The following is a 12,472-nucleotide window of genomic DNA, read 5'->3' as shown; positions in this document are numbered from 1 at the left end:
GTGTAAAGCCTCAGAAATCTGATTTGAGTCAGGCTAAAGAGTGAGTTCTGGATAATAGCAATCTGTGAGCCTGACCAGGTTGTGAGGCTAATGAAAACTCAGCCCCTGGGAGGGAAGCTGAGGGAGCAAAGCTCAGGGTAAGCAAGGATTGAGGAATCATCTACCATGAAAAATAAAGCGAGGGGCCTCTTTCCTGCATTTGTCCCCAGGGCTGTCAGGAATGAGACCTGGGACGTGTGGGGCAAATAGAAGGCTCTGGGAACCTGCAACATCTTAATGGCTGGAATGGGAATGGGGTGGCACGGACAAATGCAAGGAATCTTGGGTTTAGAGTCCCAGCTCCAAAGCTTTTCCCCCACTGTTCATTAAGGTTTTGTTAACACAAGGCCCTGAGAGCTTGCAAAACCCGAAGGAGAAATAATGCACATTCCATGCACGGTGAGATCAAAAGCTGGGGGTGCCTTAGAGGCAGACACTACTATGTGTTTCCTCAGCTTTGCCAACAGGAGAGGCAGTGGGCTCTGGTCTCCTCTCTCTGTTGTCCCATTTGAGATCCAGTTAAAAGTCAGGAAAGGTTTTGCACACCTTCTGTGACACATCTGTGATATATGTTAAGGGATGAGCCAAGTCGTGAAGTCTGTGCACATACGGAAGAGCAGATCCACCCACAGCCACATGTTCTACGACAGGTAACTGCCTACATGAATAAAAGTATCCAGAGTTTTAGTGTTGCTTCTTATTCCATTTATTGGGAAAGCATTGGCATTTTCTGGCAATGTAAATGGGGAAAAGAAATATGTCCTGGGAAGCTGGTAGGCTCCACACAGAGGAAAAGCACTTTATGAGAGCAGAATTATTAGCAGTGCTCCACTGAGCTGATTTGGAACAGGTCCATTGTGTTTTCAGCAACTGGCAGTTTGGATTGTTACAATTCCTTGGCAAGGACAATAGAAAGATGGTGGTTTCCGGGGGCATAATAAAAGGGTGAGCCCCAGCTTTGCACACTGCATTTTATAATTGCGTGCTTGATGTGCACAATTGGGCAGCACTGCCTTACTTGCCTTAATCCATCTCTCTCTCTCTCTCTCTCTCTCTCCCTCTCTCCCCCCTCACTTCCTCACCCTCCTTCAGAGCAGCAGTAGCTGCTGCAGCTCTGGCCGCTCATCGGGGAGAGCACCGAAAATGAAAAGAGCTCAGCTATCGCCTTAACGTTTTTCCCAGAGGATTCATTTCACCTGCTACTCCAGCTTTCCCAGTGGTTTCTTTTTCACTCTTTAATCCAATAAGTATGGAGTTATTTCACATTTTAAACCCCTCTAAAGGGTTTTAGGAATGGACTTGCTCTCTCCCTCCTCCTCCCCTCGCCTCTTTTTTTTTTTTTTTTTTTTTTGACAAGTCAGAAAATTGTGAAGTAAGCGAGCAGAGTAACTGAGAGCTGAGAGGGAGAAGACACTTCCATTCTTTTAGTGCAGTGGGCTGAGGCAAAAAGGCCATTGTAATGGTAAATCGCATGCAGAAAGGAAGAAAAGACTGATAATCAATCACAAATGAAGCATTCGTTTGGATTTTGGCAATTTACTGCCCGGGGGCTTTTAAATCCATAAACTTTTTCTTTCTTTTTTTCTTTTTTTGCCCCCATCTTTGAAAGCAGTTTTGATCTGCCTAAGGCAGGAAGAGAAATCTTTCCCGAGCTCTCATGCCCAGAGTAGCTGGGAATGGGGAGAGCTCAGTGCTGAAACTAAAATCCCGGTGGAGAAGCGGCGCAGTGAAATGTGGATGGGGCTGTTTTTAACCCATCACCTTGGACTCCGGCTCTGAAGCAGAACTTTCCACCTCAGGCTCTTCTTGTTCCTCCTGTTCAGGGATGACTTGCAGTGGGCTTCTGGGGACTTTGATTTGCGAGCTGGTCGTTCTGTGACTGCCTGAGTGGGTTTTGTGTTTGCCCGAGTATGTGATTAGGACAGATGAGGATGCTGGACAACATTAACACCAGCATATCCCCTTCAGAGTGCAGCATCACCCACAAGGGAAGATACATCTACCTGGAGGCACTGCTGCACGGAGGTGCTCCATGGGGATTCACGCTGAAGGGCGGGCTGGAGCACGGAGAGCCATTAATCATCTCCAAGGTAATTGTTCTCATTTTCTACGCCATGCAAGCAAGGTGGGAGTGGTGCCCAACTCAGAGGGCAAGAGTTGTGGAAGTAACACCGAAATGTTATAACTGACCTTGTATTTGGTTGGGTTTTGAGTGCTGAGCACCTGTTTGAGTCAGCAGCTTTGCTCAGGAGCTGCATATTTGAGAAACACAGGAGAGCTCTTGGCATTGTTTAACTATCCAAGTGCAGGTTTTGTCCCGCAGGAAGTGGCTGTATTTATTTCACTGCCATCAATGGGAGGGAGCAGGGGACTCTGGTGAAGTGATCTTGTGTCATGAAGCCGTGCCATATCTGAGCACAGTCAGTAATCCATCCATCCCCGCCACTCCTGAGGTAAAACACCGTGCGTGCTTCCTGTCACACGGGGGAATGTGCACTAATTAGGAGTGTGTGTGTGAAACTGTGCAGTAAACTCTTGCACCTGGTTGGTAAGTGGTTTGCTCACCCTGCTTAGTAAATATCTGTTAAGTATGGTACACCTTCAAGATGTTTATTACTTAATGATTGGGTGTTCTCAACGGGCAACTAGAGGCATAGCTCTCAAGGATGTTTTGAGGGGGGAAAATGGGAGAAGGAATTCCTTGCTCTCATCAGAACTGGTGCTGAAGACCACGGATTTTCAAAAGCATCACCTTAAATCTTTGAATATCTAAAATATGTATGACCTATGACCCTAAAACTGTTCTGAAAATAGGATATAGGTAATTCTGAAATTTCACCTCTAGTGGGTCCTAACCATATGTGTCCTGTGTCATCAATCTGGTGCATTCTGTGTTTATAGTGTGTATGTTAAACTACCAGTGCATAAACGGACTTTTGTCCAAACCTACTCCCTCCTGCAAACTGGGATGTATGTGGGGAATTCAATGGATCACAACCAGCAGCAGATACAAGAAAATGCTGATACTCAGAATCAATGTTGTTCAAATCCTTTGCATTTTCAAATCCTGTTGCAATTCCCTGTGCAAACACATTCACGTGAAGACTGTCAGTCACTGACGCAAATTAGTAACGATTACTACATTTACATGTTGAAAATAAAAAAAGGGGGCTCCTATTAAAGTCTTCCCAGCATAAAGGGATTTTAGAAATGTCACACAATCATCTTTCTTGCATCTTTCATCTTCTTGGAGGCAGTTTGGCATAGCCACAGACACAAAAGCCAGCCTCACTGAAATGGTGTTTTAATTTTTCTTTTATAAACACTTGGGACTAACACAGGCTGTTCACTGTTCCTGGCAGTGTTCTGCAGTTGTGAGGAAAGACTTTCTTTTTCCTCTGGCATTCCTCTGTGATGTAAAACTTGCACTCCCCCCTTTTTTCCTTTTTTCCTTTTTATTTTTTTTTTTAATTGGGGGCAGGGAGACAGAGAGGATGGGAGATGGCTCTGGCTGCTGAACATTAATTAATCTATGGGATTTGGTTTCCACAACAACCAAGCCCCTTAATGTCAAACATGCCTGGAGTGTGCACAGTGCCACTGGGAGCTGTATGACTTGTGCCTGCCTTTCCTGAAACAACGCTGCAAAAATGTGCTGGGTTTTATTTTTGGTGGGGTTTTCCCTTTTTTCTCCTTGTAGTCCCTGCTTGGTTTGTGCTATCAGTGTCAGCATTTCAGTGTTTTGCTCATGCATGGGTGATGCAGAGCTGGAGAATGGCTGCATGTGAAAGCTCTGCTTTCTGGAATGCAGGCAGCTCCTGTTTCCTGGTTTCCAGTTTCAACTGAGAAATTCCTCTGGTGCTTCAATTCACTATGTGCTCCTCAGAATTAATTGCATATTACTCATTTAGTTAATTCAGCGTTCCTTGCCTGAGTGTACTGTGAAGTAATGAGGAACTGTGGGGAAATGATGAATTATGTTACAGATTTAATTCTGTACAAGAGTGCTTGGAGAATCATAAAAAGTTTCAGGTTGAAAAGGACCATTAAGGATGCAGGCACTGGGAATGATTCCAGATAATACTACAAATGCTTTTTTGCAGCAAATCACTTTACACTGTGGAAAAAAAAATAAGAATCATGCATCAGTTTCTAATAACAAAGTAATTCTTAAGATTCTTAAATGTTTCCCTGAGAGAAGCCTCAGACTAAAGTTTTGTGGAATCCTCCCAGCATGTTTTTATTGTACCAGCAGGAAAGAAGGGGAAGGATGGCAAAAGGTAGGCAGTTGCATGTTCCTTTTCTGCTGCACCTCAAGGAAATGCCCAAAACTCAGCAGCTAAAGGACCACCAGAATGTCCCTGGGTAGCAGTGGGACAGTGCCCAAAAAGAGGCAAATTAACACCATGTATTTTCCTTTTTATATTAATTGTGTGGTACAGAACATGCAGTCAATGACGTGTGGTCAAATAGTCCTTTGGCAAGAAGGTTCTCACGTTTTTAATTACTTTCCTTTTTTAAAACAACAGGACACTTGCTCGTTTTGGTTTTAGTGTTTACACCCATTGGTGCTTAAAAAGTAACTCAGTGTCCTCAATGTGTCACTAAGGCTTCAAAATGAGTAGAAGTCAGATTCCCTGAAATGACCTCCACTCCTCTGTTTCTAGACCTTGGGTCCTACAGCTGAATTTCTGATTTTTTGTTATACCTGTTCAGTAATTTAGAACCCTGTAATTTTGGGCCAATTTGAGGATATTTGCTTGCAGTGGAAATTTCATTAAACAAGTGGTTTTTTCATCTGGAAATAGAACTTCGATGACAAATGCCACAGTGATACCAAGTGTTTAATAAGAATCCAATATTCTGTGGCCTCAAAATCATGATAATACCCAGAAGTAAACCCAGATTTCTATTTCCAAATTACTTTTTTGGCTCACCCTTAGCTGCAAAAATGCAAAAATGAAAGCCCTGACTGTTATAGGCAGTAAAGGCAAACTGGTAAGAGAAGGTAAGGTTTCATTCCCTCTCAATTTTCTCTAAGAATTTTTAACCTTAGGTAATTAATGTTAATCAGTCTGAACCATTTTGGAGCCAGGAGAAGTATTTCTGTGGCGTGTTTCTCCTCGCTACACAAACCTTTGGAACAGTTCTGGCTGTTGTAGGCCTCTGAAATGCCCTTTTATTTTGAGCTCTGTGTTGACAATGCTAACAAAGGAGTTGTTTCTCTTGCCTAGGAATTAAAGCATCCAAAGCCTTCTCCCTGGGATGGTGGCTGTGTGGGAACACTTTTCACATGCTGTGCTGGAGTTCATGGGTTCCCTTCACTCAAAAGGGCAGGTCGTTTGCAGGGACCTCATGCCAAAAGCATGACACAAACTCTGAGGTTTACCTCTCAGCAGGGATGTAGGAAGCAATAAAAGTTTAATAATAATGGGAATAGTTTGGGACAGAGTCTGAGAAATAATCTGGAATTCTTGTTAGGTGTTTAAACCTTGTCTGGAGCCTGATCCAAACTCTGATGGGTTGTGCTCTCAGTCAGTGCTTGCAGGGGCTGGACCCAGCTGCCTTTACAAGGCTCCCTTGCCTGTGCTACTTCTCTGGTATTTTTGGTTGAGGGAGCTCAAATGTGCAGTGAGAATTAGTGATGTGCAGTGGGAATTGTTCCACCATTCTTGACAAAACAAAACTCAAAAGGCCATTCTGTACCCAGCTGGTCCACAGACACTTAGCCCTGTCTGATCCAAACATTGGGAATCAGTGTTCTCCCAGTACCAGGAGCTCGTAGCTTTCCCCTCTTGAATGCCCAGAGTCCCTTTAAACAAAATAAAATTAGCTTATGCACTGACAGGCAAAGTTCCTTTGCACTGTTCCCTGCATCCCTTGGTGTGACAAGTGGCAGTTTAGGAACTGTTACCCTTTTTGTAGGGCGGCAGGCACCAAACCCATGGCCCATGCTCATGTTAGGGAGGCTTCTCTGAAGCTGGCAGAGTCATGAGAGAATTGTTGGCCTGGGCATTAGGACATGAAACTGAGCCAGAGGCACAGTGACATCTTCTATGATTTATTTGAGATTTATTGTAATTTTTCTTTAGACATTTCCACCCCTGTTGCTGTCAATATGGACTTTGTTTTTCTCCTTGCTGCTGAAGAATAGCTCAGTGTGTTGTTAATTTTTGACAAAACCACCCCTTCTCACCCTTTATCTTCCAATATTCTGCAAGTGGGCTGGTGATGGTGAGGGGTCCACGGTGCAAAATCATCTGCTGGCACATCTGGCTCCTGCTGCAGGCAGTGCACAGGGCAGATGTCTGATCCCAGAAACCAAGGAGATGTGGATGCTGCAGACTGGCAGCTGCCACAGTAACTGTGTGAGGAAGCAGCAGGCAGTTCCTCACCCCTCTTCCTGGCTTCCCAGGGCTCACATTAGGGCCTCTCCAAAGACTGCTGATGGCAGCAGAAGGGACAGGATCCCTACCTTTTCTTGAAGCGAGGGAGTTGCTGCATTAAAAGGCTTCTATTGTCAGCCCCCCCATCAGGCTGCCGAGCATTCTTCAGCACAAAAAGACTTCTGTTCACTTCCACAGCACTGCATTAGCAGCCACAGGCAAGCCCAGAGCCTGACGTGAGCAGGGCCTGGTGGGCACTGCTGCTGCCCCAGCAGGGTCAGGGCAGCTCTCAGACTGCTGAGGGGGCAGTGCCAGCTGTGCTGTGGGTGCATCCCAGGGAGCCTGGCTACAGGGAATACCGTGCTTGTCCCAGGCTATGAATCCCAAGGGGTGCAGACAACTATGTTATGAATGTGCCCGTGGAAGGAAAAGATGATGAAAAGGATTTCTCTGTGCTGAGAAGGGGTGGGGATGGCAGCTGCCAGATGTTGGGGTCCAGCTGACCAGTCATACTTTAGTTTCCTCCTCAGCAGAGGTCAGCCCAAGCTGTGAAGTTTTGGCCTAAATCCACTAAATCCTCTGAAGGATCAGGTCTCCACCCCTCATGGCTGCCACAGGAATTACTAAGTGTCATGTCCTCCAAAGTCACAGAAAGGTATGAGGGAAGAAATGTTTTCCTCTCAGGACAGAGAGGAATCCTGTGTGATTAAACATAACACATAATCCTTAAGGTCAAGAAATGAAGCCTTTGTGAATCCTGCCCTGGCTTTAGCTTGCATGAAAGATTAAACAGAAAAATGCCACATATCCTTGGCTGTAGCAGATACAGCCAGAGTTGAGGTTTAAAAGCTGATCCTAAAATGAGACCCAGGGAATACACTCTTTAACTCGGTGTTTGTACACAACAGATGTTTTTGCCTGTGAAAGGGTCCACTACTTTCAGCCTTTACCACAGTTCTTGGGAGCCCAAGGCATAGGATGAAAACCCATCAACCCATCATTGATAATAGAGCTGCAGCTGAGCTAATCTCATCTCAAATGTCATCATTGTTTCCCTTCAGGAACTTTTGAGGAAGCTCAAAATTGGGAAGCATGAATCCAGCATAGGTTTATTGCACAGGAAGTATTCACCCAGTGACAGGATCCCAGGGAGCAGCTGGAGCTGTGTCAGGAGGTGTTTGGCTGAATATTAGGAAAGGTTCTTCACCCAGAGGGTGGTCAGGCACTGAACAGGCTCCCCAGGGCCAGCCAGAGCACAAGGAGTGCTTGGAAAATGCTCCCAGGCACATGGTGGTCTTGTGCAGAGCCAGCAGTTGGACTTAATGATCCTTATGGGTCCCTTCCAACTCATGATATTCTCTGAACCAGTCAGAATTGGGAGGGAAGTGAAAATGAGGTGAGCTGGAATTTGCTTTCCAACAAACTCTGATAGTCAAAGGAACAAGTGCAGAGGCCTTTGAAGATAGACTGCTAAGGCAGAAAATTTCTGTAACTCATTTGTGTACTTCCAAAACCTGGAGTGAATCCCCATCCAGTGGCAGCAGAGAGCATCCAAGGCAGTGCTAGGAAACCCCGAAAGATGTTGGTACCCATCAGTACCAACTGAGTACACCCAAGAGGTGGAAAAAAACTTTCCAAATGTTGTTTGTTTTAAGCAAGAGAAAGTTTGTGTCCACTCATTCACACAGCTGAACCAGAAATAGAGTTCCCATCTTTCCATTTTTAGCCAACCACTGCCTAAATCATAAAAAAAACCCCAACAAATAAATGATTCCAGGTTTCTTGGTCAACTGAAATTAGGAAAAGAACAACAGGAGGAGAACAAGAGCAGCTTATCCAGGACACAGCTTGTTAACATCCTAACTGGTATTCAAGCATAATATTAATTTTTCACACTTGCATTAAAAAATCCCACCAAAAAAAAAATCGAACCCCAGTGAAGAATGATTCCTGCTGATAAGAAAATCACTGTGCTTAAATTCATTAATAGAATAGGCTGTGGGATACATTTCAAAGCACGGGGTGAGAAATAAGCTCCCAAATCCCATTAAGAAATAACAGGATTTATGTGCATTCCTCCCATATATTAACTTTCCCCTCTGGAAACGTCTTGTGCTGAGCTGGTGCCATTTTCCAGGCAGGTGCAGTGTTTTGCAGTTCCCACAGACTCGCCAGATAATCTGGCAGCCTGAAAGCCATTGCCCATTCTGCCCAAGAATGGGGATTTTGCGAGGCCCGGCTGCATGAGGAGTTTGGCTGGGTCGCACATTCTGCAGCGGTGCCGTCAGCAGCTCCAGCCTCTGCGACCCGGCCAGCGCAGATCCAGCAGATCCCGGGGCTTACAGCCGCTCTGGGGAGCGGGCATTTGCTGAATGTGACATGCAGGGTGCCATTTGTGAGCTGAAGTCTTCAGGGGATTGGTTTGTAGGATCAGCAGGGTCTGAAAATTTCCCAATACCTGTGGAGAACTGCTGACCCCCTGAGAAGGAGTGTTCACTGTAGCTCTATTACCTTGTTTTTCTGTTGAGTTTGTAGGCAGTATTTATTTTCTCTATCATGGTAGTGGCAGCAGGATAAAGGTAAAAGCTAAAGAAATGTGCTTCCAGGTGGTTGGAAGTTATGATACAGTCACGAGGTGTAACTATAAAACCCCAAATGTGGGGATGGGTGAAGAGTGAAGCAAGAGTCTGCTAATGCAGCAGCAAGTTTACTACCTCATACAAGAATGACGATGATGTTGCTTCAGATTTATGCTTCATTTAATACTGGATTTTAAGATGTTTACAATGGCACATAATTGCTGGAATAATCGTGCCCTTGAAAACTTGCAGTAGTGCCAGATCCATTATTGCTTTCTTTTAAATTTTTTCTGTAAAAATACGTGTTCTTTAAAGGAACGCCGCATTTAGAAAAGTGGATTGGTCCCCAGTGTCAGACCTCATGTTTTCATACACTGATTGATGACCACTCTTGCCAGTGGACTGAGATAGACCCACATTTCTCAAATACAGTCTCATAGAAACTGGGAAATGAGCTGATGGAATCCAGACCAAAGATCTGGCTGTTTTCCAGGGGCAAATACACGGCAAGACACATTTCAAGAGAGAGGCTTGAAATGGAGGGAGAAATGTGAAACATTTGGGCAGCGAGGGGTGAGGTCATGGGGGGAATCTTCATTTTCTCAATGGTCCCTCTCCCCTCCCTCCTGCCCTGCTCCATTTGGTGTTTGCTTAAAAGCAGTTGCCAGTGTTTGTTGAATAGTGTCAGCACAGAAGGGATGCAGCCACTGACCTGACTAAAAGGCAATAGCAAAAGGTTAGCAGAATTAGTCTTGTACTGCAGACTTGTATTAATAGTTGTATTGTGGGGTTGTTGGCACCAACTCTGCAATTAAATAAGTTGTTGGCACTCTTCCCTAGGTTAAATTACTATGGCTGTTCCCCCTGCTTGCAAGTCAATGAATACAACACTTTTGGGGAGGCAAGTTCAAACATTTTTGTTCTTTGGGGATTCTGCACATTTGTGGTCTCAAGCTAAGAGGTTTCTGCTGGCTTTCCAAGCAGACCTCTGTTGTTGTTCTGTCTCTGCAAACAGCCTGTGCAAACTAATGCTGGAATAACCAAGCAGGGAAGGAGGTGGCTGAAGGAGACACCACAAAAGACTGATGGAAAAACAAATGCCCTTAGAAGAGGTCCTTGCTTTCTCTCCTGCCCAGATCCACAGATGTTTCTTAGCACTGGGCTATTGTTGGAGAGGATTAGTTTTCCATCACAGCTTCATCAAGAGCAACTTAGCCTTTTTGCTAGGCCAAAACCACAGCCACAGACAGGGGAGGGGAGGGACTGCCTGCTTCTCCTTGCCCATAAGTGCAGAGCAGCCCCTTTGCCAGCCCAAGGCCCTGTTCCCTCCTGCTTTAGTCAGTGGCAGTCGGGCTTGGCCAGGTGTCCCCACACTCCTCTGTGCCATTCTGCAGGAACCACTCTCAGCAATACACCTCCACAGCTGGAAAAACTTTGGATTTTCAATTTATTAACAGTTCCTTCTACTTTGGGAACAGAAGTTCTTGTGCTTCTTTCTGAGCTGCCTCTAATGTAGCAACACATTGACCTGCCAGCAGCACCTGTGTCCTCACCTGCTCACTAAGGGGTACATCCAAAAATCGCTCTACCCTCCATGTAGTCCAGTCCCTGTAAACTCCAGGCACAAGAACTGCAGGTGCTTCAGTCTTTCTTTTCATGTAGACAGTGTGGAAAGGCAGCAAAACCATGGGGAGACTGTGCTCTGTACAGTCTGAGCTGAGAAACCTGTAGAGAGAACATCCAAGATTTCTAAGAAACTGGTGCTATGCAAAAAAATGTCTGGGCACAACTTTCATCTGTGCTTTCCTTAAGACTGGCTGTTATTTAACCAAGTGTTGGACATTAATCATGAACTGCAGTTCGAGGTTTCCCTGCCCAGCAGGGACATGGGCTTTTTCTGGTTCATATCACTGTTTGATGGAGACTGATGGAGAGTGAACTGTGGACACACCAAGAGAAGCTGGAGGTTTGGAGGAAGGAGTAAACAACAGTAAGTACGCTTGGGTGACTCAGTGTTTCTATGACTTGTTGTCTATCTCATCAGCTGCTGAAACAAAAGGTTCATGTGCTGCTTGGAGCTGAAGAGAACCAGGGTGAGCATCTGTTGTTCTGTAGGGTTTATTCTTCTCAGGTTGGGATCTTGTCCGCTCTCATTAGCTTAACAGGACGGACTGTGTCCCCCCTTGGATGGGGGAGTTTGCAAGGCAAAGAGAAATGACACAAAGTGGCTCAGTCTGCGGTCCTGCTCCCGCTGAGTCAGTGCTGAATCACTGACCCCTCGGGGTTTGTGGGGAGAGGGTGTGATAGCCCTGCTCTGGGAGACCTCCTGCCTCTGGTGATGAGACATTGTAGAAGCTCAGGGTGGCATATTGTACTAGGGGAAAAATGTGATGCCACAAGCTAAATTCTGGTCGGGATAAATCACATGGCAACAATAGCATTATCATCTTGATTTTTCCTGAGTCACATTAAGCCCTCTTTGTAATTCACAGGGGGTTGTAGTCTGCCCCAGTACTTTTGGTAACTAGTTGTGGACCAAGCACAATCCTCAGTCAAATGTCTTTGGTTAGTTGCTGACTCTTCAGCACTCCAGAGTGAGTCTGCTTCTCTTTAGGGTAATTTGAAAATGGGGGCAGTATCCTGCCATTTCCAGCAAAGGCATTATCTTCCATCGTGCCTGTGGCCGTGGCATTCCCCAATGACTGGAAGGGAGCATATCAATCCAGTGGCAATTGGAGCTGAGTTGGCCTCCTGCATCCCTGTGAGATGTCACTGACCAGCTTCACAGCAGTACCTAGAAATCTGCAAGGTGAGATTATTGTGCCAGAGGATGGCTTTAAAGTACTTCCTATCAAGGGAACTCAAGGCAATTACCTCTCTATGTGCTAAAAGTTGGGAATGTGGGAGCTGGGTAAGGAAGCCAAAGTTAGAGACACCTTTCTGCAAGGCGAGATGAGAGACTGGGCCTTTCCAAGCTCTGTAGCTGTCCCTGCAAATTCCCAAGCCAAGACAAAAAGAAAGGGAAAGAAAAAACCAAGATGGATAAAAGGAAAGTGTGGCTGTCTCATAGCTGCTCTACAGGCAACCCTGAGATCCCTCTGGCAAGAGCGACTGAAGCTGAATTTGTCATTGTTTGGCTTGTGTCACCCAGCTGGTCGGGTCAGAGAGCTTCTCTGACCTGAGTCCACGAGTGATGGACGGGTCTGTAGCAGGCATTATCACAACATAATCACATGGAGTGAAAGGAAAACCCTGTGTGCCTTTCTTAACTTCTTCTCTCCCTGTTCTCCAAATCTTTAGGATAATACATCTTTTCTTATTTTACTCTGAATCCGTTAATGCTTCTGTTGTGTAATAAGGCTTTCACAGCAAAATATGGCCTGGAGAGTAGTAAATGGAATTCTTCCAAGGATCCCCAAAGATCTGCAAAGATTCTGTTGCGCTGCTAAAGGAAGCATTAATCATGGT

General features: G+C 45.4%; 1 protein-coding gene across 1 annotated transcript in view; it reads left to right on the top strand.

The window, feature by feature from the left end:
* The first annotated feature begins 1,964 nt into the window (after positions 1-1,964).
* SHROOM3 (shroom family member 3) overlaps positions 1,965-12,472 on the top strand; it is a 110,406-nt gene continuing 99,898 nt past the window's right edge. Inside the window, exon 1 of the mRNA XM_054283808.1 lies at positions 1,965-2,129. Within this exon, the coding sequence (XP_054139783.1) occupies positions 1,965-2,129 (165 nt within the window). The remainder of the gene's footprint in view (positions 2,130-12,472) is intronic.

Source organism: Melozone crissalis, unplaced genomic scaffold, assembly GCF_028551555.1.
Source record: "Melozone crissalis strain CALT ecotype California unplaced genomic scaffold, PUWL_Pcris_2 ptg000039l_1, whole genome shotgun sequence".
Classification (NCBI taxonomy): Eukaryota; Metazoa; Chordata; class Aves; order Passeriformes; family Passerellidae; genus Melozone; species Melozone crissalis.
The sequence above is the reverse complement of the archived record's forward strand: the minus strand, read 5'-3'. Positions and strand labels throughout refer to the sequence as shown.